The 27,919-nt window shown below is 69.1% G+C and overlaps 2 protein-coding genes across 5 annotated transcripts; one reads left to right on the top strand and one right to left on the bottom strand.

Annotated features, from left to right (window-relative positions):
• Positions 1–7: 7 nt before the first annotated feature.
• LOC123952955 (nascent polypeptide-associated complex subunit alpha, muscle-specific form-like) lies at positions 8–1,107 on the bottom strand. The gene is made up of 2 exons (XM_046022709.1): positions 447–1,107; positions 8–207 (listed from the first exon to the last, which is right to left on the bottom strand). The coding sequence occupies exons 1-2, from the start codon at positions 1,081–1,083 to the stop codon at positions 8–10; spliced, it is 837 nt and encodes a 278-aa protein (XP_045878665.1). The 5' UTR covers positions 1,084–1,107.
• GPSM1 (G protein signaling modulator 1) lies at positions 88–27,858 on the top strand. Of its 4 annotated transcripts, none has more exons than XM_046022706.1 (14): positions 88–225; positions 8,034–8,255; positions 8,949–9,084; positions 9,690–9,832; positions 10,360–10,483; positions 10,669–10,784; positions 11,468–11,623; positions 12,273–12,381; positions 13,508–13,631; positions 19,174–19,244; positions 20,013–20,189; positions 24,627–24,783; positions 25,215–25,423; positions 26,290–27,858. In XM_046022706.1, exons 2-14 carry the CDS (start codon positions 8,035–8,037, stop codon positions 26,494–26,496), a joined length of 1,950 nt encoding a protein of 649 aa, XP_045878662.1. In that variant the 5' UTR covers positions 88–225; position 8,034; the 3' UTR covers positions 26,497–27,858. The 4 variants fall into 4 exon arrangements, with proteins under 4 accessions (XP_045878662.1, XP_045878661.1, XP_045878663.1 ...); XM_046022705.1 differs by lacking the exon at positions 88–225 and adding an exon at positions 1,238–1,302; XM_046022708.1 differs by lacking the exon at positions 88–225 and adding an exon at positions 3,457–5,719.
• Positions 27,859–27,919: the final 61 nt, after the last annotated feature.

Here is a 27,919-nt window from a genome sequence, read left to right as displayed (position 1 = left end):
CTTCTGTTTAGTTTTGTTGCCGTTGGCCTCTGCCTGTGGGCTGCGTTCTGCTGAGGGTCCCGCTGGAGGCCCCCGCATTTCCCTGACCTTCGGGCAGCTCTCCTGGGAAAGTGACCCGCTTCCTGCTCCCGGAGTTGTTGCTGTCGCGCTGGGCCTCAGGGACTCTTCCAGGGTCCGGATCCCCTGGCTGCACCAGGAGGGCTGGGACTGAGAACCGCAGGACAGGTGAGACCCAGGAGTGCCCAAGGGGCCTTCTGCCTGCCCGCCCCCCCCATCCGCAGGCCCTGCCCTGGGGAAAGGCCCCCGACAGCCCCGCAGAGCGCAGAGTGGGAGGCCGTGGGGTGAGGTGTCAGCCAGCAGGGCTCGTGGGCATCCACAGAGGGGCCGGCGGGGCCGCGGGAGGGCGGTGGCAGTGGGGGGCGTGGGCACAGGGTCCCTCCACTCACATTTCACAAGTGACACCATGGTTGGGAGGCCGAGGCGGTGACCCCAAGTTTGGGGAGTAAGAAGCAGCAGGGTTGGGGGCTCCCCGGGGGCCAGGCCACGCAGGTCGCCGTGAGTGCAGATCCCAGGCCCCCTCCAGAGGACCAGGGGAGTCACACGGGGGCACGGAGCAGTGTTTCCCATCAGCTCCCAGGCTGCCTCTAAGGCAGGCAGAGGGTCACCCAGGGCCAGCACCCACTGCCGGTTGAGAAGGGGGTGGGCATGTTGGGGCTGGACATGAGGGGGGCAGGGGACCACCGAGGGGGGCTGGCCGCGAGCCAAACAAAGGCAAGGCGGCCTCAAACGACCCCCGCGTGGGGCTGGGGAGGCGGCTGCAGGGACACCCAGCGCCCCGCGGGTCCCAGAAGAACCCTGGGGCCCAGTGGCCAAGCCCGCAGCCAGGCCCCTGCCCCCGTGCTCCCCCAGCCCCGCGCGGGGGGGAGAGGGTCCTGGGGGGGCAGGGACGCTCTCGCTCAGAGGCCCCGCCCCTCCCCGGGCCGCGCGCGGGGGGCAGGGACCCGCGGCTCCGTCGGCGCCCCCTCCCCTCGCGGGCGGCGGTGACATCACGGCCTCGCGGGAGGGGCGGCGCCCCGCGCGCATCACTTCCTCGGCGCCTCCCGCGGGCGGGCGGACAGACCGACGGAGGGCGGACTGACGGTGGGCGGTGGGCGGCGGACCGCGGACGGGGACCGGCGCAGGGCGGCGCGAGCGGGGCGGGGAGGGCGCGCCCCCGGCCCCCGGCGACCCCAGCCCCATGGCCGGCCCGGCCCCGCCCGCCGCCGACGAGCTGCCCGGCCCGGCCCGGCGCCTCTACTCCAGGTAGGCTGGGCGGACCGGCGGGGGCCTGCGGGGACGGGCGGGACGCGCGGGGACCCGCGGCAGGAGGCGGGAGGCCGGGAACAAAGGCTGCGGTGGGCGCGCAACGTGGCGGGGACGCGCCCTCCCTGCGGGCTGGCGGCGGCGGAGGCGCGGGGGAGGAGGGGTGCAGGGGTGGGGGCGCCCGGGGTGAAGGAGGGGATGCAGAGGAAGGGGACACCGCTGGTGGGGGGTGCCCGCAAGGGAGGGGGGCGTGGGGGGGAGGACATGCAGGGATGAGGGGCACGGAGGGCGGGGGCTCAGGCCTCCCAGGGCGGGTGCCCTTCCCCCCCAATTAGCCGGTGGTCCGGATGGTGGGTGGGCTGGGGTGGGCTGGGGTGGGCTGGGGTGGGCTGCTGCTTGCTGGACGGCCCCCACCCCCTGCCCTGGGACAGCAGGAGGGAGACCCTCAGCTTCCCAGCTGTGCTCCTGACAGCTGGACGGCCTGGCCCAGCAGGTGTGTGGAGGGGGCCAGCCAGGAGCTCCCTCCCAAGCCCGGCACCACCTCCCCACCACCGCGGTTTGGGTTCTCTGGAGGCAGCATGGCTGAAGGGACCCGGCTTTGTCCCCCCGGCCCCACCATGAATCTGGGGCTCAGGGGACCGCAGGCTGGAATCCAGGCTGCAGAGCCCCCAGCCGGGTGGGGTGTGTGTCTGCCTGAGAAGGCTCCAGCTTCCCGGCCCCTGCATGGAGGCCGACGGCCCGCGCTGTCTGAGCTGACACCTGCGTGCCTGCCTGCTGACCCCAGGCCAGGGCGTCCTGCACGGCAATGCCAGGTGCCCGAGCACGTGGGCACCAGGTCCTCCCGGGGGATGGACTCTGCCAGGGATGCTGAGGGCCCAGTACAGTCGGCACCAGGGCCAGGCAGGGGCTGGACTGGCTGCCTCCAGGGTGCCTGACGGGTCCCCAGCTAGGACTTGGACGGACACCATCATTCCTAGGACCTGACAGCTCCCCAGATGCCTTCCAGGGGTCCGGCCTTGCCCAGGAGGACTCTCCAGCCCCAGCTGGCCAGTGCGTCAGCAGCAAACCCCGGTTGTGCGGCCCCCTCCTCGCCCCCCGCAAAGTGCAGCATGAGCCCCTGGTGGCGAGTGAAAAGGAGGCCTGCCGCTCCTCCCACTTGGTCCCCGTGCCACTGTCAGACACAGCCGCCATTGTGTGGTCCCGGATTGAGTGCGGAGCCCCCGGGCCTGGCTCCTGGGCCCCATGTAGGGGAGGGGTGTGCGGGGGGGTTTCCTGGCAGCTGACCCCGGAGGCCCGCCCTAGAGGGTCCCCTGCACAGCTGAGCCTGGGGTCGCTTTCGTGCTGGTCTCGACTTGGGAGTCGGGGGTGTGGGCCGGTGCTGGGGCCCAGCAGTAACAGGCCAGGCAGGACTCTGGCCGGGGGCGGGGGAGCCGTCCTTGGCAGGGGCAGAGCTCAGAGGCCCCGGGCCCGGCCAGACATCCTTGCCAGCTGAGAGCTGAGCTGAGCTCGAAGGGCCGAGCCGAGCACAGACGTGGGGTGCACAGATGTGGGATGCGCTGCCGCAAGCCCTCCTGTGGCCTGCGCCGACTCCCCTCGCAGGGGTGTTGGGTGCCCACAGCCACTGTGGGCAGGGCGGGCCCGCTCAGTGCTGGCTTTCGAGGCTGGCAGGCAGGGGAGGGAGTCGGGGAGCGTGTGTGGGAGCATCCTGGAGGGGTGGCGGCTGTTAGCTGGAGAGGAGGGAGGCGCTTCCTCAGGGCTGGGGGCAGGCATCAGGAGGTCGCCCACCCCCGGGATACTCGGGCCAGGAAGCCCACCGAGGGCAGCTGAGAGGGCCGTGAGCGGCCATTCGGTTTAACCCGTCTGCAGATAGTCGTTCCGGGGAACCTCTGCGCCGGGCCTAGCCCTCCCCCAGCAGCTCCCTTCCCGTGCCAATTCCTGCCTGGTGACACGGGGTCTGGGGGACTTGGGCTCGGAATGCACGCAGAGAGGGGCGTGAGTGTGCCCATGGGCCCAACTAGTCCCCAGATGGGGCCCTGGGAAGGGGACGGTGTTGGGGAGGCAGAGTCTCCTAACTGCAACAGGGGTTGGGGAGGGAGGGGCCGGCGGGTTCAGGAGAGGGGCAGGTGGCCAGGAGGTCCCTGAAAGTGGGGAGGCTGTGGGGGAGTGGTGAGCATCCCCACCGTGGGGTGCCCTGTTAGACGTGGGTCCCAAGCATAAGGTGGCCGGACAGGACCGTCCTCAGGAGTGGGACGGCCTCCTGCCACCTACCCGTCCCCACTCTGGCTCCTTCCACTGAATCCCAGGCACTGGCAGTGCCTGCGGTGTCTGCGGGCTCATGGCCTGGCCCCAGAGCTCACTGGAAACGCAGCCCCCAGGGCTTTCCCGAGCCAGGTGACACACGCGTTCTCCACCAGCAATCCCTGTTCCCACCAGGCTCCCCGCCCTGTGCTGTCCCGAAAGCTCCACGTGGAAGGGAGTCAGGATGGCTTTGCTTTTGGGGGCAGCGGGATGGGGTGAGTGGGGGGCCTGGAACGTCAGCTTGGTGGCCCGGACTGGGGCAGACATCCCTGGAGAGGGAGGGCAGTGACTGCGTTTAGCAGAGAGTGGAGGGAAGGGGGACACAGCCCCCAGCTAACCCTGTGCGGTGGGAGCTGGGGGCCTGGCTTGGAGACCAGCCGTGGCGTCTGCCCCAGAGGACCCCGCACAGGCTGGCGGGACCGGTGGGCGAAGGCAGGAGCCTGATGGGGGCATAGCAGTTTGGCCCACGTGAGGCTGGGCTGACGGCTCCTGTGGGGACGCTGTCCTGGATGCCACGGCGGGGCCGGAAGGGCTGGCGTGATGTGGCCGAAGAGTGAGCTTGGCCACTGGGGACTCCAGAACCATTTTATTAACCGGTAAGCCTGCGGGCGGGCATCAGGAGCTTGGCAGGCGGTGTCCTTCCTCCCGGCTACTGTGGCGCGGCCTCTGGGCAGGCCGGCCTGGTGGGCCCTTGCAGGGGAGGACGACACACCCCAGGTGGGAAGGCTGTCCCTCCCAGGGCAAGGACGTGAGGCTGTCGGGGAGCTGAGGCCACAGTCCTGGTCAGCCCAGCCCGGCCCAGCCCAGAGCTGCAGGGGCTCTCGTGCCCCGAAAGTGGGGCTCCTCATAGCCTGTGGGGTGGACAGGCCCCGGGCAGTCCTGCAGGGAGGACGTGTGGCTAGAAGGCAGGAAGGCTCGCTCCACAAACCGGTGCTGGAGTGGGCGGCCCAGTGTGGCCGCAGACCAGACCCTCCCTTGTCTGAGCGGGCGCGTGCCAGGCGACGGGGCAAACACCCACAGGCCCGCAGAGGTGGTGTCGGGGCAGAGGCCCCGGAATCTTCTTCCCTGGGCAGGGATGTGGGCCTGGCCAGCCTGGGTGGGTCTCAGGGAAGACAGGGGAGGGTGGCCTGTCCTTCAGGCGGGCCTTGGGAGGAAGAGTAGGAGTCTGGGGTTGATCCGAGGGGTCGGAGCTCTAGCCGGTTCATAGGAGCCGGGTGGAAACCCGGTGACCCGGGCCCACCCCATACCTGTCAGCTGAGCGGTCCAGGGGCGTGGATGGGGGTATTGGCGGAAGCCTTAGCGTTTTGGGGGTGCTCGGTTTGAGGACACTCTGGGAAGCAGGACCTGGTGCGGCCAGTGGCCTGGGACCAGATCCCCCCATCCCTGTCCTCACCTGCCCCAGGCTGTCCGGAGACTCAGCCTCACCAGACCCCGCTGCTGAGTGAACAGGGCCGGTGCTGGCCTTGAGATCCTGTACCTGGGCCGGTCTTTGCCCTGGGCCTCCCACCCTCCCTCTTGTTCTCGGTTTCTCCGTGTGCCCTGACTCCAGGTAGTCTCGGGGTCAGAGGGAACCCCAGAGCTGCGCCCCCTTCCTGTTCCCATGGTCCAGAGCTGCACAGCCTTGGAGCCCTTTGCCAGCCCCATGCCCGTTGCTGAGCTGGGCAAGTGGCCTGGCAGAGAGAGCCTCTCCCCCGCCTGGGCCCTGCCCTGCCTGCTGACGGTGCTGATCCCCGGCTCTGAGCTGCCCTGATCCCTTGATCCCCTCAGTCCCCGGGAGGCCCTGGACAGCCTGCCTGAGGACCTGGGGTCTCCTGGAACTTAGGACGCCAGAGCCTTCAGCCCACCGCTCTGGGCTGGGTAGAGGCAGGGGGACCATGAGGCCGGGGCATCCCCGGGACCGGCAGCCGAGGCTGGCCGGGAGCTGGTGGGCCAGGAGGGAAGCCTGGAACCACGCCATGCCGGCCACCTCCGCGGAGAGCCCGCCTGTGGCCCTGAGCCTGGCAGAGAAGGCCGTGTGCAAGGTGGTGTACGGTGCCCCGCGGCCCCACCCCCTGCTGCTGCCCGTGGGCCTGGAGCTGTGGCTCTACGCGCAGAAGATGCGCGACCTGCAGAAGAAGAGGTGTGCTGGGTGCCGACGGGGGCGGGGGTGGGTGCTGGAGGCCAAGGGGCCATGGGGGGCTCCCGGGCTCAGTAGAGAGGGTGGGGCTCCCGGCCCGGACTCCCTGCCTGCGGCCTGTCCAGGGGGCATCCTCACGATCCTGGAGCCGGGGTTAGACAGGCCAGTCTGGGGCTCAGGGTGCCCGACACCCCTCCGCAGACCCCCATCTCCTGCTTTTTTGGACCCCGGGCCCTTCCCGCACCAGAATCCTCCTTCACCGTGGTGTCCAGGCAGGCCCGCGGGGTTGGGGGCAGCCGACCCCCTCTCCCCCACCGTCGACCCGGTCAGAGCCAGCAGGGTGAGCTTGGTCCAGACACGGCAGCGTCACAGCCCGGAGGCTACTAAGTCCCCTGCAAGGAGAGTTTGGCCCACGGTGTCACGTGGCCTGCTGCCCAGCTGGGTGAGGCCGGGCAGGCCTAGATTAAGGAGCCCCAAGCGTGGCAGTGGTTACGGGGGTTGGCCACTGGGGGGCTCCAGCAGCGTGGCGTCTGGATGGGCCTTCCCGGAGCGGGGTGGCTATGAGGCCAGAGCTCTGAGCCCCGGCTCTCGGAGGGGCTCCCCAGGCTCGGCTCGAACCTGGTGCCGGCAGGACAGTGCCAGGTCCCAGAGCCCAGCCCTCCCGGGAGGAGTGGCCCCGATGCTGGGGGGGTCGAGGCTGGGCAAGCAGTGCCGTGAAGGTGGGGGGCTTCCCAGCAGAGAGCGCTGAGCCCATGGTGCGTGGGGCGCTGGGCTCAGCGTCTCGGGGCTCCGCAGGTGCACCCCTGCGTCTTGGTAAGCGGTGCTGTTGGAAACGTCGAAAGTGTGTGTTTTCCTGGCGATGCAGAGGTGAAGTGGGCAGGGCGCCGCGGTTCGTTTCGAAGGGGTTGGTTAAACGGTGGAGAAGCGCTGCCGGAGCACTGTTGGTTGGTTGGGGGGAGCCGTGTGTCCCCCCAGTAACTGCTGATCACTGCGCGACCCAACAAAGCCGAGGGGCAGGTGCCCTGGGCCACGTGGGCCGTTTGCTGTGGACGTTTCCAATTACCTGTAGACTTTCCACGGACCCGGACCCGGGTGGTTGGGTTTGGCCCTCGGCCGTGCAGAACGTGCCCCCCACTTTTCCAGGGCTGCGTGTACGGTCACCTGCCAGGGTGCCCTCCAGCTTGGGGCCCCTATCTCCCACCCAAGGGCAGGGCCACGGTCCAGGCCTTGAGCCTGGAACCCACAGGACCAGCCAGAAGAGGACAGAGGAGGAAACCGAGACTCTGAGTGGTGATGTGGCCTGCCCAGGGCCCCACAGCTGGGAGGGCCCAAACCAGGGCTGGCCTGACTGAGTGACCCCCACAACGAGTCTCCCGGGATAGGTGGTCTAAGGCCCAGGGACCGCAGGGCCCAGACTAGCAGCTGGGGGGCCCAGACCCCACCTCAGGGGCCGAGCAGGACCCTGCTTCTCTGAAGCCCCTGCCCAAAGGTCAGGGGAGGAGGGGCTGGCACAGCTTCCGGCCGGGGCCCAGGTTGTCACGTGGAACTCTGGACCCTGGGGTCGGGCTGGCTTCACGGGCCAGGAACCTGGAACAGCTTCCGGGGGTCGGGTTCGTCCCAACATGTGGTCCTGTCCTGTCCGCCCCTGGTAGTGCCATGAGGTGTCCTTCAGGCAGTCGTGACCGTGGGCAGCTGAGCGCTCCTCGGCTCCCAGGGCTGGCTGACCCTTGGGTCGGATGCAGCCCTGCCTCCCCCGGGGCTGGGAGGCGAGAACAGATGATGCCTGAGCCCGCAGCCCCTCATAGAGACCTTGGAGGGTGGGGCGTACCCTAGGCCGGGGGGGGCCAGGTTCTGCTGTGTGGCCTTGGCCAGCTCTCCAAACCTCTCTGAGCCCCGGTTGTCCTTGGTGACGCTCAGGGCCCACCCAGGCTGCTGAGGCCGCCCTGGAGGAGGGATGTGGCTCCGGGGGTGACCCTCTCCCAGGCGCCCGAGACTTCTCGGGAGGCTGTGTTTGGAGCTTGGCCGCCGTGGCCTGAGGCCTTGCTGTGGTCACAGACTCACGCCTTTGCCCGGAGCCCCTGAGCCCTGGTAGTGAGGGGCGGGCAGTGAGACGCCCTTGGTGAGGTGCACACGTGTGCCAGCTGGGGGACGGGCGTGCCACCGGCCCTGGCACCTGCTCCCGGGCACAGCACGCGCACGTGCAGTGTGGGTCCCGCTGCCGAAGGGCCTCGTGGTCCTCGTGCCGACAGGGTGGGAGCCCGCGTCCCCTGCAGGGCTGCGTGAGGGGCAGGCTGTGACTCTCCTCCCCTCCGCCCAGGATGGAGGCCTCGTGCCTGGAGCTCGCCCTGGAGGGGGAGCGTCTCTGCAAGGCGGGGGACTTCAAGGCAGGCGCGGCGTTCTTCGAGGCGGCGGTGCAGGTGGGCACCGAGGACCTGCAGACGCTGAGCGCCATCTACAGCCAGCTGGGCAACGCCTACTTCTACCTGAAGGAGTACTCGCGGGCCCTCGACTACCACCGGCACGACCTGCTGCTGGCGCGGTGAGCGCAGGCGCCTGCCCCGGGGAGCTCGGCGGCGAGGAGCCCGTGGGGGTCCGGGCCCGGGGCGGTCTATCTGCCCGTGGCCTGCAATCCCGGGTGTGTCCGCGCTTGTGGGTGCCTCCGGGACTGCGTGTGTGTCGGTTGGGGGGGCGACCCCCCCGTGTTCTCGAAGGTCTCCACCTCCCTCAGCCCCCGGGCCCTGGCTCGAGCTGCTCTCCTCCCCGAACACCAGCCCTGCTCATCTCTGACCCTCTGCTCCTCCTCCGCACGTGCGGCCAGCAGCGGGGGCCCCTGAGCCGGAGTGGAGCTCCCCGGGGCAACCAGCAGCCATGCCCACGGGCCCTTCCCGGCCGCGAGCCCCAGGGGGTGTCCTCCGCACCCCGCCAGCATGTTGGAAGTTCCTCACACTGCCAGCTGCCCCCTTCTCCCCGTCTCTCCTGGTCTCCATTCGGCGCCCCCCAGGCCCTGACAGCTGCAGGCTCGGCTCCGCAGGGAAGTGAGCCCCAGCTGGACTCCCCGCCCCGGGGGCTGCCCGAGGGGGCCTCACCCGCCAGCCATAGGGCCCCTGCCCAGCATGGCCCCAGTCAGTTCAGGGCCGGTCCCGCCAGGCCAGCCGCACCCCTGCCCAGCCTCCCTTCTGGACTCAGCGTCTGGAGGCCTCAGCCTGGCTGCTCACTCCCCACTGCCCTCCAGGACCATCGGGGACCGCATGGGGGAGGCCAAGGCCAGTGGGAACCTGGGCAACACACTGAAGGTCCTGGGCCGCTTTGACGAGGCCGTTGTCTGCTGCCAGAGGCACCTGGACATCGCCCAAGAGCAGGGGGACAAGGTCAGTCAGTGGCTCCCTGGGGGGCCGGCGCCCCCGACCTGTGGCCCCACGCTGTCCCCCGTGGGAGGAAGATGGGAGGATGGCCTGGCTCACTGCCCCCCAACATCCATGTCAGTTCTTCCTCTCACCAACCTCCCCGCTCTGGGCTCCAGAGGGAGACGTGGCCGCGTGGCAGCAGGGGGATGGGGAAGCTGTGGGCCCAGCCCGGTGTGGACACTCGACTGTCCTGCTCTGTGACCTCCCTCTGTGACCCTGTGAGATCAGCACAGATAAGGAAACAGGGTGACTCACCCCAAGTCCCAGTTCAAGGGGGCCAGGCCTGGCTGGGAGGCCCTTCCTCCCCTTGGACAGCAGAGACAAGAGGGGTCCCTGTTACCAGGCATGGCCACCCCTCCCCTGTGACTCAGTCACTCGGGGCATCCTCAGAGAGCGGTCGTCACACGCGAGGCCCCCCAGCCCTTCTTGGGGCTCCGACTCTACCTTAGCATCTGGATGTGGCGATCGCCCCCCTCCGGGTCCTTGCCTCAGGGGACATAGGGACCGGGGACAGTGGGCTCCTTGGGGGCCCGGTCTACAGAGGTCCCCAACCTCGGTGCCACCTTCAGGTTGGGGAGGCGAGGGCGCTGTACAACATCGGCAACGTGTACCATGCCAAGGGCAAGCAGCTGTCCTGGACCGCCGCACAGGACCCCGGGCACCTGCCGCCGGACGTCCGGGAGCCGCTGCGCAGAGCCTCCGAGTTCTATGAGTGAGTGCGGTGGGCAGGGGCGCCCGCAGAGCCGGTGAGCCGCGGGGTGTCCACGCTCTGCCTAGCGCTTCCTGAGGCCCAGCTGCTGGCCACGGGGCGTGGCAGGCGTCCTATCTGGCCCCATCGGCTCTCCACAGACCCCCGCATGGCGATGGCCCGGCCAGCTGTCCTTCCCCACCCCCGCTGCACCCGTGCTCAGGGTCTGGTGGGGCTCCACGCCAGCGCCCGGGGTCTCCCCACACGTCAGTCATCCACGGCGGTGCGGAGAAGCCACGTGTGGCATTTAGAAAACATTGGGCCGCAAGAAGGCCAGGGGCATGGGGCCGAGCGTCTGCAGGGGAGAAGCCTGGGGCAGACGAGCCCCACTCGGCCTCGGAGCTCACACAGCGCCCGCTGGGATGCGCTCCTGGGAGGAGCCAAGTGGAGGCTGCCTGCTCATCGCCCCCTAGCCTGTCGGGGGGGGAGTCACGGGGCCCCTGCTTCCCATGCACTGAGAGGGACGTGGCTCAGACAGACGCGACCCCCAGGAGGAATCTGTCCCTGGTGAAGGAGCTGGGCGACCGGGCGGCCCAGGGCAGGGCCTATGGCAACCTAGGCAACACCCACTACCTGCTGGGGAGCTTCATGGAGGCCACGGCCTTCCACAAGGAGGTGAGTGCCCTGCGGGGCCCCCCAGATGCCTGGCTGCGTCGGCGCTCGGCGCGGGGACCTGGGCGGACCCCTCTGCACGCGCAGACATCGGCAGGGCCGCCCTGGGCGGGTCGGCTGTGTCTGCTGTCCGCCTCGGGTCCCAGGGCTGCTGTGTGACCACCCGGGCCTCGGGTCTGTGTCCTCAGCGCCTGGCCATTGCTAAGGAATTTGGAGACAAGGCGGCCGAGAGGAGGGCCTACAGCAACCTGGGGAACGCCCACATCTTCCTGGGGCGCTTTGACGTGGCTGCTGAGTACTACAAGTAGGCAGGCCTGCCCGCCCGCCCCCACCTGCCCAGCCCAGCCAGGGGGAGGGGGGCCACCTGGACACCAGCCCCAGGTCAGAGGTGAGCCTGGCCTCCCAGCCTTCCCAGGGGCCAGGTGGGGGGTTCTGGACCACCCCAGAAGGGTGGCCTGGCAAAGCCCTCGTCTGGGGGCTGCCAGGAACGGGAAGAACGACCTTCACTCGGTAAGTGCCAGCAGAAGCCACCGTGTGCCAGGGACACAGCCGGCCGTGGCGGAGGGGCTCCTGGCGCCTGCTGTCGGTGGAGCCCCGGAGCTGCCCTTGCCCCCCACGACGCCCGTAGGGCACACGTGCAATCTGTCTCGTAGGGACTCAGAGGGTTAAGACCACGTGGGCTCCTGGGCGTCCCTGGCTTGTGCTGGGAGGCTCTGCAAGCCGTCCACCTCCTGGCCTGAGTCGCAGAGACCGGGTCACCAGCCCCGGGTCCCGTGCCGAGCCCTGACATCCCCAGTCAGGACCCCCAGCTGGGGTGTGCTGTCCCTGGTCCTCTCTGGAGACCCCCGTGGGACCCTGGGGCTGAGGGCACTGAGCAGATGGACTGCATCCCTATCGCCCACTGTCCACCCCGCAGATGGGGGCCCCCCAGAAAAGGGGGGTGCTGGAAACCCTCCTCCCTGGGGCTGACCCCTGCGCCCTCCCCAGGAAGACGCTGCAGCTCTCGCGGCAGCTCCAGGACCAGGCGGTGGAGGCGCAGGCCTGCTACAGCCTGGGCAACACGTACACGCTGCTGCAGGACTACGAGCGCGCCGCCGAGTACCACCTCCGGCACCTGCTCATCGCCCAGGAGCTGGCCGACAGGTGTGCGGGCGGGGCCCTCGGGCCGTGGGGACGCTGGGGGCGGGCCTGGCCCGGGAGGGTTCCAGCCGGTCCTCGCGGGCTGAGCCGCAAGCTGCTTCCAGCGAGGCCCTGGCCTGCCGCTGACCGCCAGGCGACTCTGATCCCTGCCTGGCCTCAGCCTCCCTCCGTCATGGGCCCCGCCGTGCACCAAGCGGTCGGGGGTGGGCCCTCGTCACCGCGTCCGTCCCTGGCCCGTGAGCGTCCCGTGTCTCCGAGGAGACACAGAAGTCTGAACACACGGCCACACGCGCAGGTGCGGGCGGCGGCCGGGGCAGGGCCTCCGAGCCGTGGGCTGCGCGCCTCTCTCGGGGAGGAGAGGGCTGCTGGCCGGCTGCCCTGTCCGGGGGCTCTTGCTCCTGGGGGGATGACGTTTTGGAACCGGATGGTGATGGCTAAGTGCACGGAGCCCCTGGGCTGACCCTGAAGTGGTTGCCTTTACCTTGTGTGATTTTTCACCTTAACTGAAAGATTAATGACTTGGGGAGTGCCCCTGTCCCTGTCCCCAAGGATGGAGGGAGCCATGGGGGTGAGAGCCTCATTGGCCTGTAGGGGGCCAGCGAGGCCCGGCAGGCCACGGGCTGCACCTGTGACCTGTTTCCCGCCCTGGCAGAGTGGGCGAAGGCCGGGCGTGCTGGAGTTTGGGGAATGCCTACGTGTCCATGGGGAGCCCCGCACAGGCCTTGACTTTCGCCAAGAAACACCTGGAGATCTCCCAGGAGGTGAGCCCGGCCTGCCCTGCCTGCCCTGCCACCTGTCCCCAGAGGCTGCCTTAGCTGGCCTCAGAGGCCCACCTGGGACCAGGCTCCTCTGTGTGCCCTGGCTCCTGGCTGGACATTCCTCCGTCCCTCCCGGGCTCTCTCGTGCTGGGCGAGCCTTCAGAGGCCGGTGGGTGCTTATCTCTGCAGTCAGGGTGTGGGGGGGGAGCAGGGGACCTGTGTCCCCCCCCTCGAGTGTCAGCATTCCCTGTGGGCCCACCCATGCCCGGGTCCTATGTCCCCGATGGGACCTGGCCAGGCCCAGGTGGAAATGACCTGCCACAGGCAGCCCAGGGGAACAAAGTCATGGCCGCCCCCAGGCTCTTCCCCCGGGACCCCCCAGCTGGACACCGTTCTGGGGATGGGAGGCAGTGTGTTCGAGGGACCCTGGACCCAGGATCCTCCTACTATGGTCAGGTCATCCCAGGTGGCCTCTGGCTTCCCGGTGCCTAGCCTACCCCCTTCTCTCAGTCCCGTCCTCCTTGGCCCCAGTGACACGGCCGCACCCCCCAGCACCCTCCCGGTGTCTACCCAGACCCGTCACAGTCCCATGCCTGCTCTGGGCAAGACCACAGGAGTCCAGGTGGTGGAGAACAGGGAAGTACACCCCAGCAGGGCCGGCCCCCATGGTTCCCTGAGCATAGGTGGGGGAACACCAGCGGCCTCAGGGCTCCACTCGAGGTCTAGCCATGGCCCACGCACCGTGTTCGGGCTTGTTCTCGGGCAGCGTACTCTCCCCTGCGAAGCCGTCCTCTGCTCTGCGCTGGGACCCTGGAGGGGGCCTGAGGGGCCGGGGGCTGCATGGAAAGCTCCGGGACTGAGAACGGCGGGGTCTGGGGCAGGCCACGGCCTTCGAAGGGCACTCTGGCCGGGCTGCCCCGCACGGCACAGGGCTGGCTGCCTGAGGCCCGGGCATTCCTGGGGTGTAGGGTGCTGCTTGGGGCCCACGTGTCCCCCCTTACCCAGGGCCAAACCCCCCAGATTCCATCCCTGAGGCACGGTGAGGCTCCCTGGGAGGCGCGGGGCTCAGCCACGGCCCACCGGAGCCTCCCCGCTTGCCTGCGCACTGACCGGGCCCGCTCGGCTGCAGGTCGGGGACCGCAGCGGGGAGCTCACGGCGCGCATGAACGTGGCGCAGCTCCAGCTACTGCTGGGCCGGATGCCCAGTCCCACGGCCACCGAGAAGCCAGACCTGGCTGGTTACGAGGCCCAAGGTGAGTTCCCAGACTGGGTGGGCAGGGGTCTGGTAGGAGGCCCCCTGGGGTGCGTGGGGCGTGGGCTTGTGCCTGGGCTTCTGGGTGCGGTTGACCAGAAGGTCAGCGGGAGAATTTTGGACAGAGCTGCCCAGTTGGGTGGTCCGCCCCCGGCCGTGGGGGTGTCTGCACGGGCACCCCTTCTCGGCCCTGCTCTGGAGCACCCGGATGGGGGGCGGGGGGTCCAGGGCGCTCAGGACACAGACAGATGGCCGTTTCCCCGGGTCAGGTCAGGAATCGGGAGATTGGAAAGTATGGGGTAGAAAGGCGTTCAGGGGCAGGGACAGCGTGGACAAGTGTGGCCTGAACATGGGGCCTTCAGGCCAGTGCTTTGTTGTCTCTGCGGCAATGAGGACCTGTAGTTGCCCTGTCTTATCACCCGGTGACGCCGTGGGGACGGGAAGACGAGGAGAGGGCCACTCGCCGCCCCTGTGTGGGGGATTCTCCTGCTCCGGGCTGAGGGCTGGGCCCCGGGGGCGGGAAGCGGAGGCTGCGTCAGCCAGAGAGGCTCCGGGTGCTAAGCCCGGGGTGAAGCCCGGGGTGGGCCAAGGCAGTTGTAATGACCTCATTCACGGCTGCGGGTCACCCCACACAGGTCCACACCGTTAGGCACACAGGGACACGTGGGGACAGAATGTTCCTTGCGAAACAAAAAATGGATAAAAAGTGTGGGGCCCGGGGGGGGACACCCTGAGCTGGCTTCCCCGGGGCAGGAGGTGGGTGTGGGGCCGGCTCCAAGTGGGGAGCTAGCCGCCCCCCCGCCTGCACGGACCCCAACCTATGGTTCCTTGAGTTTTGGCCCCAATCCCCTCATGGCTGTGTTCCCCAGGGGTGCCTGCCTGCCCTGCCCCAGCCTCCAGAGCCCGTCAGGCCTGCTGAGGAGGAGGCCGGGGAAGAGGCTGTGGGCTGTGTGGACGGGCTGCAGGGTGGGCTGCAGCGCCTAGCGCTGGGGGTTTCTGAGCTTGCCCTGTCCTGGGAAACGGGGTACGTGTTGCTCCCACTCGGTGAGGACAGGAGTGAAGGCGCAAAGCCTTCTGGGACCCCCAACCACCCTCGTTTTGGAGTGCGGTGGCTGAAGGGCGTGGGGAAGAGGAGGGCTCCCCCTTCGTCCCCTGTCCTGCCCCGGGATGTAGAGGAGGGTATCGACCCTTCGGGTGGGCTTTTCCTGAAGGTGAGCAGCTCTGCTTGGAGCCCCTGGCCCTGCGAGCTCCCCCCGCCCTGAGGAAGCCAGCAGCAGGTGGGGTGAGGCCGGGCTGGGCTTCTGGAAAGGCTCCCATGGGGGCGAGGCTAGTCCAGGTTGTGCCGCTCTTGTCCCCTTCTGCGAGCTGAGGAAAGGCGGGGACGCACCACAGGCGAGCGGCGGGCAGTGCTGGGAACAAGGCGGCTTCTGTCCTCCCCAGGCCGGCTCTGCTGCCCTGCCCCGCGCCCAGACCCTTCCCAGCCGGGGCCTCCGGAAGCCCCCACCCCGGCATGGGCCGCCCCCCCAGAGCAGCCCGCTCGGGCCATGGAGGCAGGTGTGGGGGCCCCGGGCGGCTCTGGGGGCCTTCAGACCCTGCAGGGCGGCTTCTGGGGGCGGGTAGGCCCCCGGACTCTGGGCAGCTCTGAGGGAGAACCCCTGTTCAGGTGAGCCTGGCAGGGGCTGGGCCTTGTGGAGGGGGACACTCCTGCCGGGGCCGGGTCACTCCCTCACTGACTCCCTGCACGCACACAGAGCGTGGGTGGGGGCCTGGAAACGGACCCTCGCGGGTAGGGATGGTGCACTTGTGTGTGTCCGTTCGTGGGGGGGGCGCGGAAGGGGGCCAGGGGAGACCAGGGTTACCCGCCCCACATCCTGGAGCCCTGGGAGCATGTGAAGACGGGCCGCAGCGGGCGGGTGGCGGACTCGAGCTTTTCTTCACTGTTGCGAGAAAAACAAGGGTCCTTTATGCTTTGCGGCTGGAGGACCCAGAGCCTGGCACGGGTGCGGCTCAGTCGGTGGTTGATCACAGGTCCCGGCCTTGCAGCCCCCATCCCAGCAGAGACCCCAGAACAAGTCCGGGTGGGCACGGGCTCCTCCCGGCCGGCCGCGGGGGCCTGGGCCTGGGTCCGGTCTCCTGCCGGGCCGCGTGCCTGCCCTTTCCGGTGAGGGCGTATCAGTTGCGGGTCCCACCGCACCCCCGGGAGGCGGCAGCCCGGTCAGTTCATGAGAGGGTGGGGCCGGCCCTGAGCCCTGGGGAGCTGGACCCACGGTCTTGTGTCCCTCAGGGTAGGGGCCGTCCATGGACCCCGCGTCTGGCCACCATAGCGGGCTGGGCTGTGCGCAGCGAATGAGCCACAGCTGCGCTGCAGACCCTGACTCTGGCTCCGCCCAGTCCTGGCGGGCGGACTCCGTGATTTGACCCAGCTGTGCCCCACGGTCCCCACCCGGGAACTGGGCCCACTGTCGTCTTGGGGCAGGGATGAGGGCACTCCCTGGGGCGGGCTGAAGATGTGGACACGTCCCTGTCCCTCCGCGCACTCAGCAGGTGGCCTGTTCCCCATTCGCGAGCCAGGCACCTACGACACATGGCCGAAGACTTCAAGGCCGCGGGGTCCTAGCTGTCCTCACGTCCGTCCCTTTCCTGGCTGCTCCAAGCTTGACCTGGAGCTTGCCAAGTGGACCTGACCTCTCACGTCCTGACCCTGGCTCCGCGTCTCCAGGCCCTGTGACCGCGGCTGGCGGTCTCCTTTCTTGAGCCCCGGTATCGAGAGTCTTGAGAGGGCAGCTGGGTGTGACGGGTCCCACGTAATAAACACCCGGAGACCCGGCCTGCTCATCAGGGAGCGAGCCCACCCGAGGTGACCAGAGGTGACGACGTGTGGCAGACGGTAGTGGACAGATAATGCGCTGCAAGTGTTTGGGAAGAAGGAACAGCGTGAGGCTGGGTGTGAGCGCGTGACCTTGTGGGGGCCGCTGCCTCCGTCAGCTCGGGAGCAGAACCGAGCACCGAAGACCAGGCTTAGAGACCCGGATGTTTACTTCGGATGGTTCCGCTGCTGCTGGGGACTGGAGGTGTGAGAGCGGGAGCCAGGACGGTGGGGTCTGGGGGTCGAGGGGGCTGTGTTTTCTCACAGGGGCCCCCACCCCAACACCCACGGGGCCTCAGCTCAACCCTGATCACCTCTCAGGGTCCTGCTTCCTAATGTCATCACGGTGCAGTTTGGGTCCTCAATATGGAATGTGGGGGACACAAACATTTGGTCCATAGCAGTGACAGCTGAGCAAAGAGAAGGGGAAGGAGGGAGGGAGCCTGAACTTCAATGGAGAAAAGCCGTGCAAAGGCCCTGGGGCCTGGGTAAGCCTGGCTGGGAGGAGCAATGAGAGGGAGGGGGCTCCCGCAGGGTGAACAGAGGAAGCAGATCGAACACGCCCTGCAGGCATCTCTCTGGCCGCCCCCCCAGCTTGGACAGGGTCAAAGAGCAGGGAGGCGGACGAGGGAGGCAGCGCTCAGACCCCAGCAAGGTGAGGAGGGCTCAGATTCTGGATCTGTTTTGAAGGTGGAGCTGCTGGGATTTTGGAAGAGACCGAAGGCAGGGAGGAGCTGGGGGACAGCCACACCGTTAGAAAGCGGGATTGCCCGCGTAGGTGGGACAGGCTGCATGTGGGAGGGGCCGGGCGGGCCTGGGCACAGCACGAGACTGGTGGGGCAGAAATGACGGCAGCGCCGGCCAGACACAGGCAGGAGGGGGGCGGTGCTCAGGGAAGTTTCCAGACCTCACCCTCTGGGCCGGGTGGGACGGGACGGGCGCCAGCGCCGGTGTGGCCTGCAGGCCCCAGTGAGGGAGCTCTCCTGACAGAGGGTGCATTTAGCCAGGCTCAGAGGGCCACGAGGGGACCCGCCCCAGAGCCGGACACAGGCTGTGTCTCAGAGCGGCATTTCAGCCTCCACCGTGGCCTGCGCCTGACCGTCCAGCCAGGCGGGGCCCAGCACACCAGGTGGGGCCATCGAATCGGGCCCCGGGGTATCAGGGAGCAGAGAAGACAGGGGCCACCAGCCCGCCCATGGCGGGAGATGGAACCGGGTTGTCGCTGGCTGTGGTGAGTAACGGGCTATGCACAGAGGCCTGCCCATCCTGACCGGCCACTCAGCTGTCCCCGAACGGAGGTGCCCCTCCATGACTGCCATGGCTGGTCGCGGCCCCCAGGCACCGGTTGGTGTGGGATGGATCCCGCTGTTTCTTCAGAGCTGTCTGCCTAGTCCAGGGCGGCGGTGGACGGGTTCAGGTGGGCGCCCTTATGAGGAAACACACAGAGGGGACACCCCCTTGGGGCCTGCTCCAGCTCCTTCGGCCGCACGACGTGGGGTCGGCACCTTGGTGCTGCCTGCTGGCCAGGGGCCGCATGCAGGGGCAGAGGCAGGCTTGGCCCTGACCACGCAGCTGAAGGCTGGGGGGGGGGCAGCGGACAACCCCACGTCCTGGGCCCAGGTAGCTGCAGGCCACCGTCTCCTGGTCGGGCTGCTGCAGCTGTCCCTTCCCGGCCTGCTGGGACAGTGGTCCCCGACCCCCTCCTCCGAGAGTCCCCGCTTCTCCACCCAAGGCCTCTGGAGAGTGGGGGGCAGGGTGTGGCTTCTTCAGAACCCTGAGGCCAGGACAGGGAGGAGGGCTGGACACCTACTCCGCTTTTAGGAAGCCCTGGGCGTTTGGTTTGGGCTGGTCTGAATGACCTTCTGAACCAGCCCTTCCTGCACTGGGGACCATGTCTCATTCAGCGCCTGTGGGCCCAGGTGGGGTTGGGGTGCTGCGCTGTCCGCTACAGGTGACCGCGTGGAGCTCCGGTCCGTGCCGGGGTGGCCAGGGAGGGCAGGCCGTCCTCGTGATGCAGCCTGCGGGCATCCACAACACGCCAGCCGCGGTCAAACGCTTCCCCGGGGCTCACTCCGCACGGCCAGCGACAGGCCTGCAGGCCCAGTCTGCCGGGGGCACCGAGCCCAAGGGCAGGCTGTGGGTCCAACGTCTGGTGCCACCAAGACAGGACCCTGGAGCATCCGCCACACCGCGGGCCTTGCTCACGCTACCCACGGCACTTCCCTGCCTCGCACAGCCCAACCCTTGCATGGGGCCCCTGGCGGGTGCCCAGCCTGTGTGTAGCTGGAGGGGTGCTCGCCTCCTGGGAGGACCCGGGCTGCCCATGTGCGTGTAGGTTGAGGAGTGAACAGATCAGGGTCTGAGGCCCCATCTGCACGGCGTTTGGTGGGGGAGGCCCCGGGCACGGCAGGAGCTCAGACACTGGACCTGTGGGGAGCACCAAGGCCAGACCCCGCCCCGGGCCCCAGGGAGTCTGCCCCACCCCCCACTCCCAACTGCTTGTCCAGTCATGCGGACACTGTGTCTGCTTCCGCAGGGCACCGTGAGGTGGACGTTCCCCCGCCAGTGCCCAGGGTGCAGGCTGACACCCTGACCGTCCCCGGAGAACCCGGTGGCCTGGGCCAGCCCACCTCTCGGTCCCCGGTCAGCCAGGCTGACCGGGCCCGCTGTCTTCCAGGTGCCAGGCCCAAGAGGACGCAGAGGCTGAGTGCAGAGACCTGGGGCCTGCTGAGGCTGCCCCTGGAGCGGGTGAGTGGGGCTCAGGGTGGGCGGCTGGGGCCCCGGGGCCGTGGGCAGCAGAGCCGGAGAGCAGGTCCCCGAGGCTGGCCCAGCGCTTGCTGAGCCGGCTCCACCCCCACCCCAGTCTGTGTCGCATCCCCGCGGCTAGAGACCAAGGTGCCCTCCGCAGCCTGAGACGCAAGCCCAGCCACTGGCACCCGGAGAGGCCCCGCCAGGCCCTGTCCCCTCCCACTTCATCCCTGGGTCCCACCAGCTGTGTGCCCCGGGGGACAAGCCCTAGTCCTTACCCACTGTAGACCCTCAGCCCCCCCCACCCAGCCACGGTGCCCAGCGTCCTGGGCGGCTCCCACTCCTGGGTGCTCCCCGTCATTCCAGCTGGAGCAGCGAGGCCTTGGCAAGCCCCCAAGCGATTGGACACTGGGCAGGGTAGGGCTCTGGGCCCACTGTACCTGCCAGAGGTGGGCGCTGTGTTGCCCTGGGGGAGCGAGCTACCCTCTCTGAGCCTCTGGTCCCTCCAGCGTGGACGGGGTTCAGGCGGGGGTCTGCTGGGGAACAAGGCGCGTGGCTGCTGTGGTCACTCGTTGCTCAGTGTGGTCAGCCGCCCTGCCTCTCCATCCCCCCAGGCCCTCTCCCTCCCCTCTCCGACCCCTGAGAGCTTCGGTGCGAGTCTGGGAGACAGGGCTGCTGCTCTCCCCTCTCGGGGTCCCGCGCCGGGGAGCGTGGGTTTGGGATTGCTGACAGCCCCCGCCCATGCCTGGCCTTCCTCCCCCTCCCCAGGAGCAGAATGGAGACAGCCACCAGGTGGGGGAGTGGCGGGGGCCGGGCAGGGACGTGCTCCCTCTCCCCATGAGGAGCAGGAAATACCAGGAGGGGCTGGAGGCTGCCGAGAGGCCCCGAGAGGGCGGCCACTCCCCGCTGGACAGCGCGGACGTCCGGGTGCAGGTCCCCCGCACGGTAGGCGACCTCTTCTCGGGTGCCGTCCTGTGCTGCAGACCTGGGCCGGGTCAGGCGCCCACGCCCCCACCCGACGGGGGCAGAGGCCAGGGTCCTGTGCCGCAGCTAAGCCTGAGCACAGGGTGCGCGGTGCAGGGACAGCACTCCACCCGTTGTGTCCTGGCCTCGGCCGGGCCCAGTGCCTGGACCGGAGGCCTTGTGTTTGGGGGCCTGTAGGACGGCCTTGGGGGGACTGCAGGCCCTCGGGCCCGGCCGGCAGCCCAGTCTGGGTACACAGCGTCCAGAGCCAGAGGCGGACAGATGGCGGGTGAGGGAGCGATGGGCTGGCAGTCGGATGCAGACCGGTGGGGGCAGAGGGACAGGGACCTCCCGCTCCTGGCGGGCGTCCGCACTGTGTCCCGGAGACAGGGCTGGCCCGTCTGGGCTCGAGAAGCTTGGTCAGGGTTTGGGAGGCCCCGCCAAGCCAGGTTCCCAGGTCAGCCTAGAACACCAGCCCTCACCACCAGGCATGCAGAGCACCTGGATCCCAACGCCGGGGAGTTCGTCTAAAAACGGTCTCCTCTGAGGGCTTAATCAGCACCTGCCCCGACACTGGGGAGCGTGGGCGCCGCGCTGGGTATTCTTAGCCCCGGAGGGCTGCTCTGTGCCCGTCTTTCCCTTGAGCCCGGGAGGGCCTCTGCCAACCCCGTGTGACCCCGGCACTGCCCTCCAGCCTGCCAGCCAGGGTCTGTGTCCGTGGAGGGAGGGGGGAGGAGGGGCGCCACTGAGGCCCCGCAGAGTGGGACGGCCACCGCACCGTGTTTGGGGACCCCAGCCTCAGTGCGGGGGCCTGCCACAATCACACGCGGCTTTGCGGGCCCCGGGAACGCCTCCTGGGGCAGGATGTGGGGAGCAGGGATGCGCCGGCCCCGAGTGTCACGGTCCCTCCAGAAAGTGTCGGGCAGGGGAGGACCCCCAGGCATCAGGGAGCCACAGCAGGCTTTGAACAGGAAGGCCTTTCCCCACGGTGACCTGGCCCTAGCTGCGTCCCCGTGGCTGCCGTCCGGGGGAGGGGGTGCCTTCTACCAAACGTGGGTAGCAGCCAATGCTCAGGCTTGCCACGTGTAATTCCTTTACAGCAGGTCTAAGAAGGGAAACTGGCGCACAGGGCAGCGAGGGAGGTGGCCCGAGGGCACCCAGCTAGGGATGGTGGAGCTCGGGTTCCAAGGCCGTGGTCAGCTCCTGGAACCCCAGCTCTGCTCCTCAGAGACCTGGCAGGGCTCTGGACTGTGGGGACACCTTCGCAGGAAATGCCAGTGGTGGAGAGCCAAGGCTGGCCCCAGCTGGAGGCCTGGACCCCGGTGGCAGCCTGATCCCCCTGTCCCGAAGACACTGGCCCAGCTCCCCACCGTCAGAACTGTGGGCTGGCCCTCCTTCCAGGGCTCTGAGCTCCCTGTAGGTGCAGGACAGAGAGGACTCTGGGGGCTCCGCGTCCCCATCCCGTCCTCCCCTCCTGCCAGGGCTCCTACCCAGTTCCCCCCAGTGCACCAGGGTCGGCCCACACTGGGCCCTGGGCCAGCGCGAGGACTGTCCTGGGGGCCAGCCACAGGCCGAGGCTCCACAGACCGCCCGGTGCAGGGAAGGGACTCCGTGGCGAGTGGCAGGGGCGGGGAGGGTTCTGAGTGGTGGTGGCCCCTCGGGCTGCTGCACGGGGAGTGGCCACACAGCCCGTGCCCGTGGGAAGGACCAGCATCCTTCTGGCTCCTCGTGCGGCCATGACAGACCCAGCTCCGGCCTCAGGAGTCAGGGCTGAAAAAAGAGACGACTTCTGGGCTGACCCAGCTTGGAAGGAGGCCGGACCCCTGTCGGCGGCCCCTGTCCACGGGAACGCTGCTTCCCAGACAGGTTCCATCCCCCTCGCCCCTCGGCCTGACCGCCCGTGGGCCAGAGCAGGAGCCCTCCGTGCTGGAAATAGTCTGAGTGTTTACAGAGCGTGTGCGTGCGCGTCTGCCTGGTGTGTGAGTGTGCGCCCGCGGGAGCGAGTGAGCGCAGGGAGGGGGCCCTCCGGGGCGGGGACAGTGCGCCCCTGGGGCCTATTTAAGCACCGAGCCTACGAGCCTACGGGGGCAGGGCAGACACCACATGGCCGAGCCTGGGGACAGCACCTAGTGCAGCCGGTCCCAGCCGCGGGAGGGGAGCCGCGGTTCTAACGTGAGTGTCGGGTCGCCGGCGCGGGAGGCTCAGGGAGCACTCGGGGCCGTGTGACGCTGGAGGGGGTGCAGAGCAGAGCCGCTGTCCTGGGGTTGGTGCTGTTGGGGGGAGCTCAGCACCTCTGCACCCGGCCAAGGCAGGGGTGTGGGGAGCCAGCGAGTCCCGGGCCGGAAGTCCAGCAGGACCCAGGGAGCCCGAGTCAGGGGCCCACGGAGAGGGCGCAGCGTGTCCTGCGTGGACCCGGGGTGGCAAAGCACGCAAGCGGGGCCTCTGCTGTCCAGAGCCTCAGCCCCACACGCCCCCCCAAGCGACGGAGGCCCCAGCCCTTCCCAGGGGGCCTGCACAGCTCGGCTCTGGGGCTCCCTCTGCCCAGCCCCAGCTTCAGGGGTGACGGGCCAGGGGAAGCCTCTGGCAGACAGCACCGAGCTCAGCCCGGGGAGGTAGAGTGCTGAGGGCCCGGGTGTCCGGAGAAGAGGGGCCCTGGCTACATCTTTTCCGGGAGGGGCTGGCTCCCTTCGCCTGACTCACATCCACCTGTGGTCCCCAGCCATGGGGGGTGTGGCATGTACCCCCACATCTGGCTGGCCCCGGGGCCCCAGGCAGCCTGTGATCAGCCCTTGACCTCCCGGGGAGGCACCTACGCGACCCCCCCCCCCGCCCCCATGCAGAGCTGACGCTTGGCCCTGACCACTCCAAGAGCAGCCCCCCCGGCCCCCCGCCCAGCCCGGGCCCCTGTGCACTCTGCGCCAGCTTCCGGTTTGCTCCGGGCTCCGTGGGGTCTTGGGCCAGGACGCAGGACAGCAGAGCCCTGGGTCGGGGGCTCTTCGGACACCCTCAGCCTTGGGCCTGGGCCCGCCCTGGTGGGACGGGGAGGGGCCGCTGTCCTCCCACGCTGGCGTGGGCATGGCTCCCCTGCAGGCTGTCAGGACCACCCACGCGGTTGCCCCTCCCTGGGTCCCTCTTGGCTTTTGGGGACCGTGACACCCTGGGGGCCCAGGCTGGGCCTGTTTGGGGGATCACCAACCAAGCTCCCCCGCCCTGGTACCCGCCTCTGCAGCGGGGTGGTGGGGGGTCGTCAGGAGATCTGGGTCCCAGCCAGCGCTCGGTAGGTGACACCGTTGCTGTGTGGTCTCTCCGTGAGCAAGGCTCTGAGCCGGCCCCAGGAGGCCCCTCAACCAGCCAAGAGGCGGACAGGCCAGGGCTGGGCAGGGGGCACCGGCATCAGGAAGGGGGGGGAGGACGCAGTCTGCGGCCAAGGTGGCCTCTGAAAGCCGCCCCTCCACCAGTCCCCCTCGGGGCCCTGAGAGACCACTGCCTCCAGCCTCCCCTCCTATGAATGTGTAAACTGAGGCCCAGAGGGGGACTCGGTTTGCCAGTTGGGACTCGGACAAGTCCAGTGCCTGGACTCCGCTTCCCATCCCCCCTCCCTCTGAGGACCACTGCCCGCTCCCTGGCCTCATCAGTGGGGCTTGCCTAGACCTTGCGGGTGGCCCCTGGGTCAGCCGTCCCCACCACCCGGGCTGCACGCAGATGGCATCTCCCAGAATCCCTCAGTGTGCCCAGGCTCTGCCCCCCAGCCACTCAGAGCAGAGCCTGGGCACCTCGGCCAGCGTGCAGGGGGCTGGGGGACGGCCGCACCTTCTCTTTAGCCTGAACATTGCGCATCCAGGGTCCTGGCCGCCCCACGTCTGTCCTCTGGGCCTGCCCACGGGTCTAACCGCAGGAGGGGTGGGACTGGGCGGAACCCAGGAGCCCTCACCTCCCCCAGCTGGGGCTCCGTGCCTCTGGTGATGTGACCTGATGCTGCTGGGTCATGCTGCCGGGGCCCTGGCACGGACAGGCTCTGATACGGGAGCTGGGCAGCAGGGCTTCCTGCCAGCCCAGGGTCTGGTCACTCACTCGCTACTGGTTGATTCGTGCGTTTGGCCGCCCCTAGCGAGTGCCATGCTGGGTGGTCGGGTCCCAGAGCTTCCGGCACAGCTGGCGCTCATGACAAGCATGGGATCGAGTCCTGTGCAGCAGGGGTGGGGGACGCTGCTGGGAAGCGCTCCAGGAGGGCAAGCAGGGGCTGGTGGTGGGGTGTGGGAGGAGGATGGGCAGGTGGGGCGAGAGTCCTGACCTCATCCCGGCCGAGCAGCGACCTCAATGCTGTCTGGGGGCCTGAGGGGCTGGTGACTGGAGCCGGGCCACCGTGGCTGGGCCAGAGCCATTGCTGACCGCACGCCCCCCCCCCCCCCGACCCCCCAGAGCATCCCTCGGGCCCCATCCTCCGACGAAGAGTGCTTCTTTGATCTCCTGAGCAAGTTCCAGAGCAGCCGTATGGACGACCAGCGCTGTCCCCTGGAGGAGGGCCAGCCTGGAGCCTCCGAGGCCACAGCTGCCCCCACCCCGGAGGAGAGGGTCGGTGAGTGCCCCCCATGGAGCTTCCCTTGTCCTGGCTCACTCCCCGCCCTCCACCACAGTGTCCCCCGGGAGCCCTTGCCCCCGAGGGGTGGGATACCCCTGCTGCAAAAGTGCCCCTTGTCACCACCTCGTCCCCTGCCTCCCCCAAAGCTGCGTCCCGGGAAGCCTGTCGTCATCCCCGTTCCCCAGGGCATACCATGTCAGGGCGCTTCGTGGGCCAGGAGCAGGCGTGGCCAGGAGCAGGCGTGGGAAGCCAGGCCTTCTTCGCGGCACCTAGGAGCCCCCCTGGGCGGGCCTGGGGCCTGTGGCAGGGACAGCCCAGGGCATCTGGGGTCACTGCTGGGAGCCCCATGTCCCAAAGTGTGGAGGGTGGGATGGGGCCCTGGCCTGACCCGGCCCGTGGGGCCCCCTCTCCCCACCTCGCCCCCACAGCCCAGCCCTCGCTGACGGCCTCCCCGCAGACCGAGGAACTCCTGGACCTCATTGCCAGCTCCCAGAGCCGCCGGCTGGACGACCAACGGGCCAGCGTGGGCAGCCTGCCCGGGCTACGCGTCACCCACAGCAACCTAGGCCGTCTGCGCGGTGATGGGGACCCCCAGGAGCCGGGGGACGACTTCTTCAACATGCTCGTCAAGTGCCAGGTGGGCCTGCGGCTGGGGGCCTGGGGGCGCCCCCCTCCCCGTGCCCGCCCCTGTCTCCCCCATGCCCGCCCTGTGCCCCCCCGTGCCCTCCTCCCCGTGCCCGCCCCCCTGCGCGCGCCCCCCACCCCGCGTCCCTCTCCACCTCCAAGCGGCCCAGGGCCCCTTCACCTTCACGTGGGGTGGAGGCTCCTCAGGCTCCTCCCCAGGCAGGGCGAGACAGCACAAGGGTTCAGGGCTCACGCAAGGCTGCAGGAAAGGCCACAGCCTGGGGGACGGTGTGGTTTCCAGACGTGAGGTTCGTTCCCACAGAGCAGAGGAAAGCGCGGCCCTGGGCGAGCCCGAAAATCCTCCGAAGTGGCCCCCGCAGAGAACCCCTGAGCCCCTGGCCCGCCCGCGTCGGCAGCTGCCCCGGCTCCCAGCCCTTCTGCTCCAGGGCCTCCTCGGTCCCGCCCCAGACCCCTGGCCCCACCGGGCGCCCTGGGGAGCTTCGCACCTTGGGCTCGGGGAGCTGCAGCCCCCAGTCCTGCCCCCGGGGCTCCTGAAGGCCTCCCTGTCGGGGGTCTTGGGTGCAGGACGGGAAGGCCAGCCGGCGGCCCCGCAGCCTGGCCTGCTCCCCCATGCCTGGCAGTGACTCGGCCCCCCCCTCCCCGAGTGGTCTGGGCAGAGGCTCCTCGTTCTGGGGGCCGGGACTCCCAGCATTGCCCGCGGGGCTGATTTTTACCGGTAAAGGCAGAAAGAGCCGCCGGCCAGAACCCTTGCCTGGGCCTTGTCCCCAAGACCAAGGACCGCTGGGCCCGTGCGCGAGGCGGGGCCCTCCGAGGCGGGGGAGGCCCGAGCTGCCAACCGACGAGTCCGTGTCTGCCCAGTCCTCCAGGATCGACGACCAGCGCTGCCCGCCTCCTGACGTGCTGCCCCGCGGCCCCACCATGCCCGACGAGGACTTCTTCAGCCTCATCCAGAGGGTGCAGGCCAAGCGGATGGACGAGCAGCGGGTGGACCTTGCCGGGAGCCCCGAGCAGGAGGCGGGTGGGAGCCCCGAGCCCCGGCAGCAGTGTCAACCCGGGGCCAGCTAAGACCCTGCAGCCACGGCCAGGCTGGCCCCAGCCCAGCTCTGGACCTTGGGGCCAAGGGCCTCACTGTCACCTGTGATACCCACAGCCCCGAGAAGCCCATTTCTCCAGAGGCCAAGGCTGAGGGCAGGCTCTGTGCGCTCTGGCCCTTCCCACTGTGGCCGATGCTGGGCACACGGCCCCCACAACGTCCCCTTTGTGGGGGGGCAGCTCGGGCCAGGGCTGCCCTGGGTGGGTGGCCTGCCTCTGTCCTGGACCGGCTCCCACGTGGGACACGGCTTTCTGCAGGCCTGCCCCGGCCCGCCTGGCCTGGCCTTCCCCCTGCCCCCTCCCTGCCCCAGGTCTGGCCTGCAGCTTGCTGGTCCCTAACCCTCCCCGGCCGCTCCCCGCTCTGCCCCGCTCCATCCCTCCGGCCCGCCCGGCAAATGTGAAGACTCCGACTCCGCCACCCCTAAGCCCCCAAAGGCTGCTCTGAAGCCGCTGCCACGGGGCCTGCCAGCAACGTGGCCGCTTCTGTCCTCCCGGGGTCGGTCCTGGGGGTGACAGAGTGACACGCCTGGCCTATCCCAGCCCCTTGCCTGCCAGCCCACCTGCTCGCCTCCTCTGGGCTGGAGGAGGTGGAAGTCCGACTTGGAAAGCCTGGAGCCTGACAGGACGGTGCAGGCAGGCCACATGTCCCCACACACTGTCGCCGGGCCCTGGCCCCCAGCCCTAGCCGGCATCCAGTCCAGAGCAGGCCAGGCCTTGAGGGAGGCGAGGGGAAGGCTGGGGATAAGCGGTGATGCCCTCAGCCCTAAGCCCCGAAAGCCCAGGGACGGCAGAAGCCAGGGGGCTCCGCTCGGCTCAACCCTGTGCCTCCAAGTGAGCGCCCAGCCCTCAGCTGGGAAGATGACATCATTGCCTTCTCCTGTGGGGAGGGTCCGGCCCGTACACACCCTCAGCCCACGGGTTGGGACGGAGATAGGCCCTCCGGGGGGCTGCAGCCTTGGCCTGCCACCAGCCTCTGGCAAGCCCCTGGCCCCACACCTCGACCCCACGGCCCCTAGGGTGTGGGGGCTACCTTCTCCCCAGGAGGTGCCTCAGCCGGGCTCCTGTCTTTCTCTGAGGCTCTCTAAGCCTGGGGAGGCAGCCAGACCCCCACCCCACAGTACAGCCTGGGGCCCCGGGCCCACAGCAACCATGCTCTGAAGGGTGTGGGGTCCGATGCCCAACACGGGCTTCTCCCGGGCCGCCCCACATACTTGAACGTACGTGCATATTTATTGCTCACGCGTGTCGGCCATGCTGTTGGTGGGTCCTTTCCAACCCAAGAGGTACATTTTTTTTTGTTTTTTCCCCCCAAAATAAAGTCTGCCAAGTGAACAATGTCTGTGTCAGAATTAGTTCTAAGGATGAGGGGATCTGGGTCCTTTAGGGAGGCCCCAGG

Source organism: Meles meles, chromosome 11 (genome assembly GCF_922984935.1).
Source record: "Meles meles chromosome 11, mMelMel3.1 paternal haplotype, whole genome shotgun sequence".
Classification (NCBI taxonomy): Eukaryota; Metazoa; Chordata; class Mammalia; order Carnivora; family Mustelidae; genus Meles; species Meles meles.
Note: the sequence above shows the minus strand (reverse complement) of the source record. Positions and strands in the feature narration are given on the sequence as shown.

What these genes read in the sequence shown, in the direction of transcription:
- LOC123952955 (XM_046022709.1), bottom strand. Translation starts at nt 1,083, where the DNA reads ATGCGCGCGGGGCGCCGCCCCTCCCGCGAGGCCGTGATGTCACCGCCG. An exon ending in CATGGTGTCACTTGTGAAAT is followed by an intron (nt 208 to 446) that starts GTGAGTGGAGGG and finishes TGCGGTTCTCAG; the next exon opens with TCCCAGCCCTCCTGGTGCAG.
- GPSM1 (XM_046022708.1), top strand. Translation starts at nt 5,475, where the DNA reads ATGAGGCCGGGGCATCCCCGGGACCGGCAGCCGAGGCTGGCCGGGAGC. An exon ending in GTGGCTGCTGAGTACTACAA is followed by an intron (nt 10,785 to 11,467) that starts GTAGGCAGGCCT and finishes CGCCCTCCCCAG; the next exon opens with GAAGACGCTGCAGCTCTCGC. An exon ending in ACATGCTCGTCAAGTGCCAG is followed by an intron (nt 25,424 to 26,289) that starts GTGGGCCTGCGG and finishes GTGTCTGCCCAG; the next exon opens with TCCTCCAGGATCGACGACCA.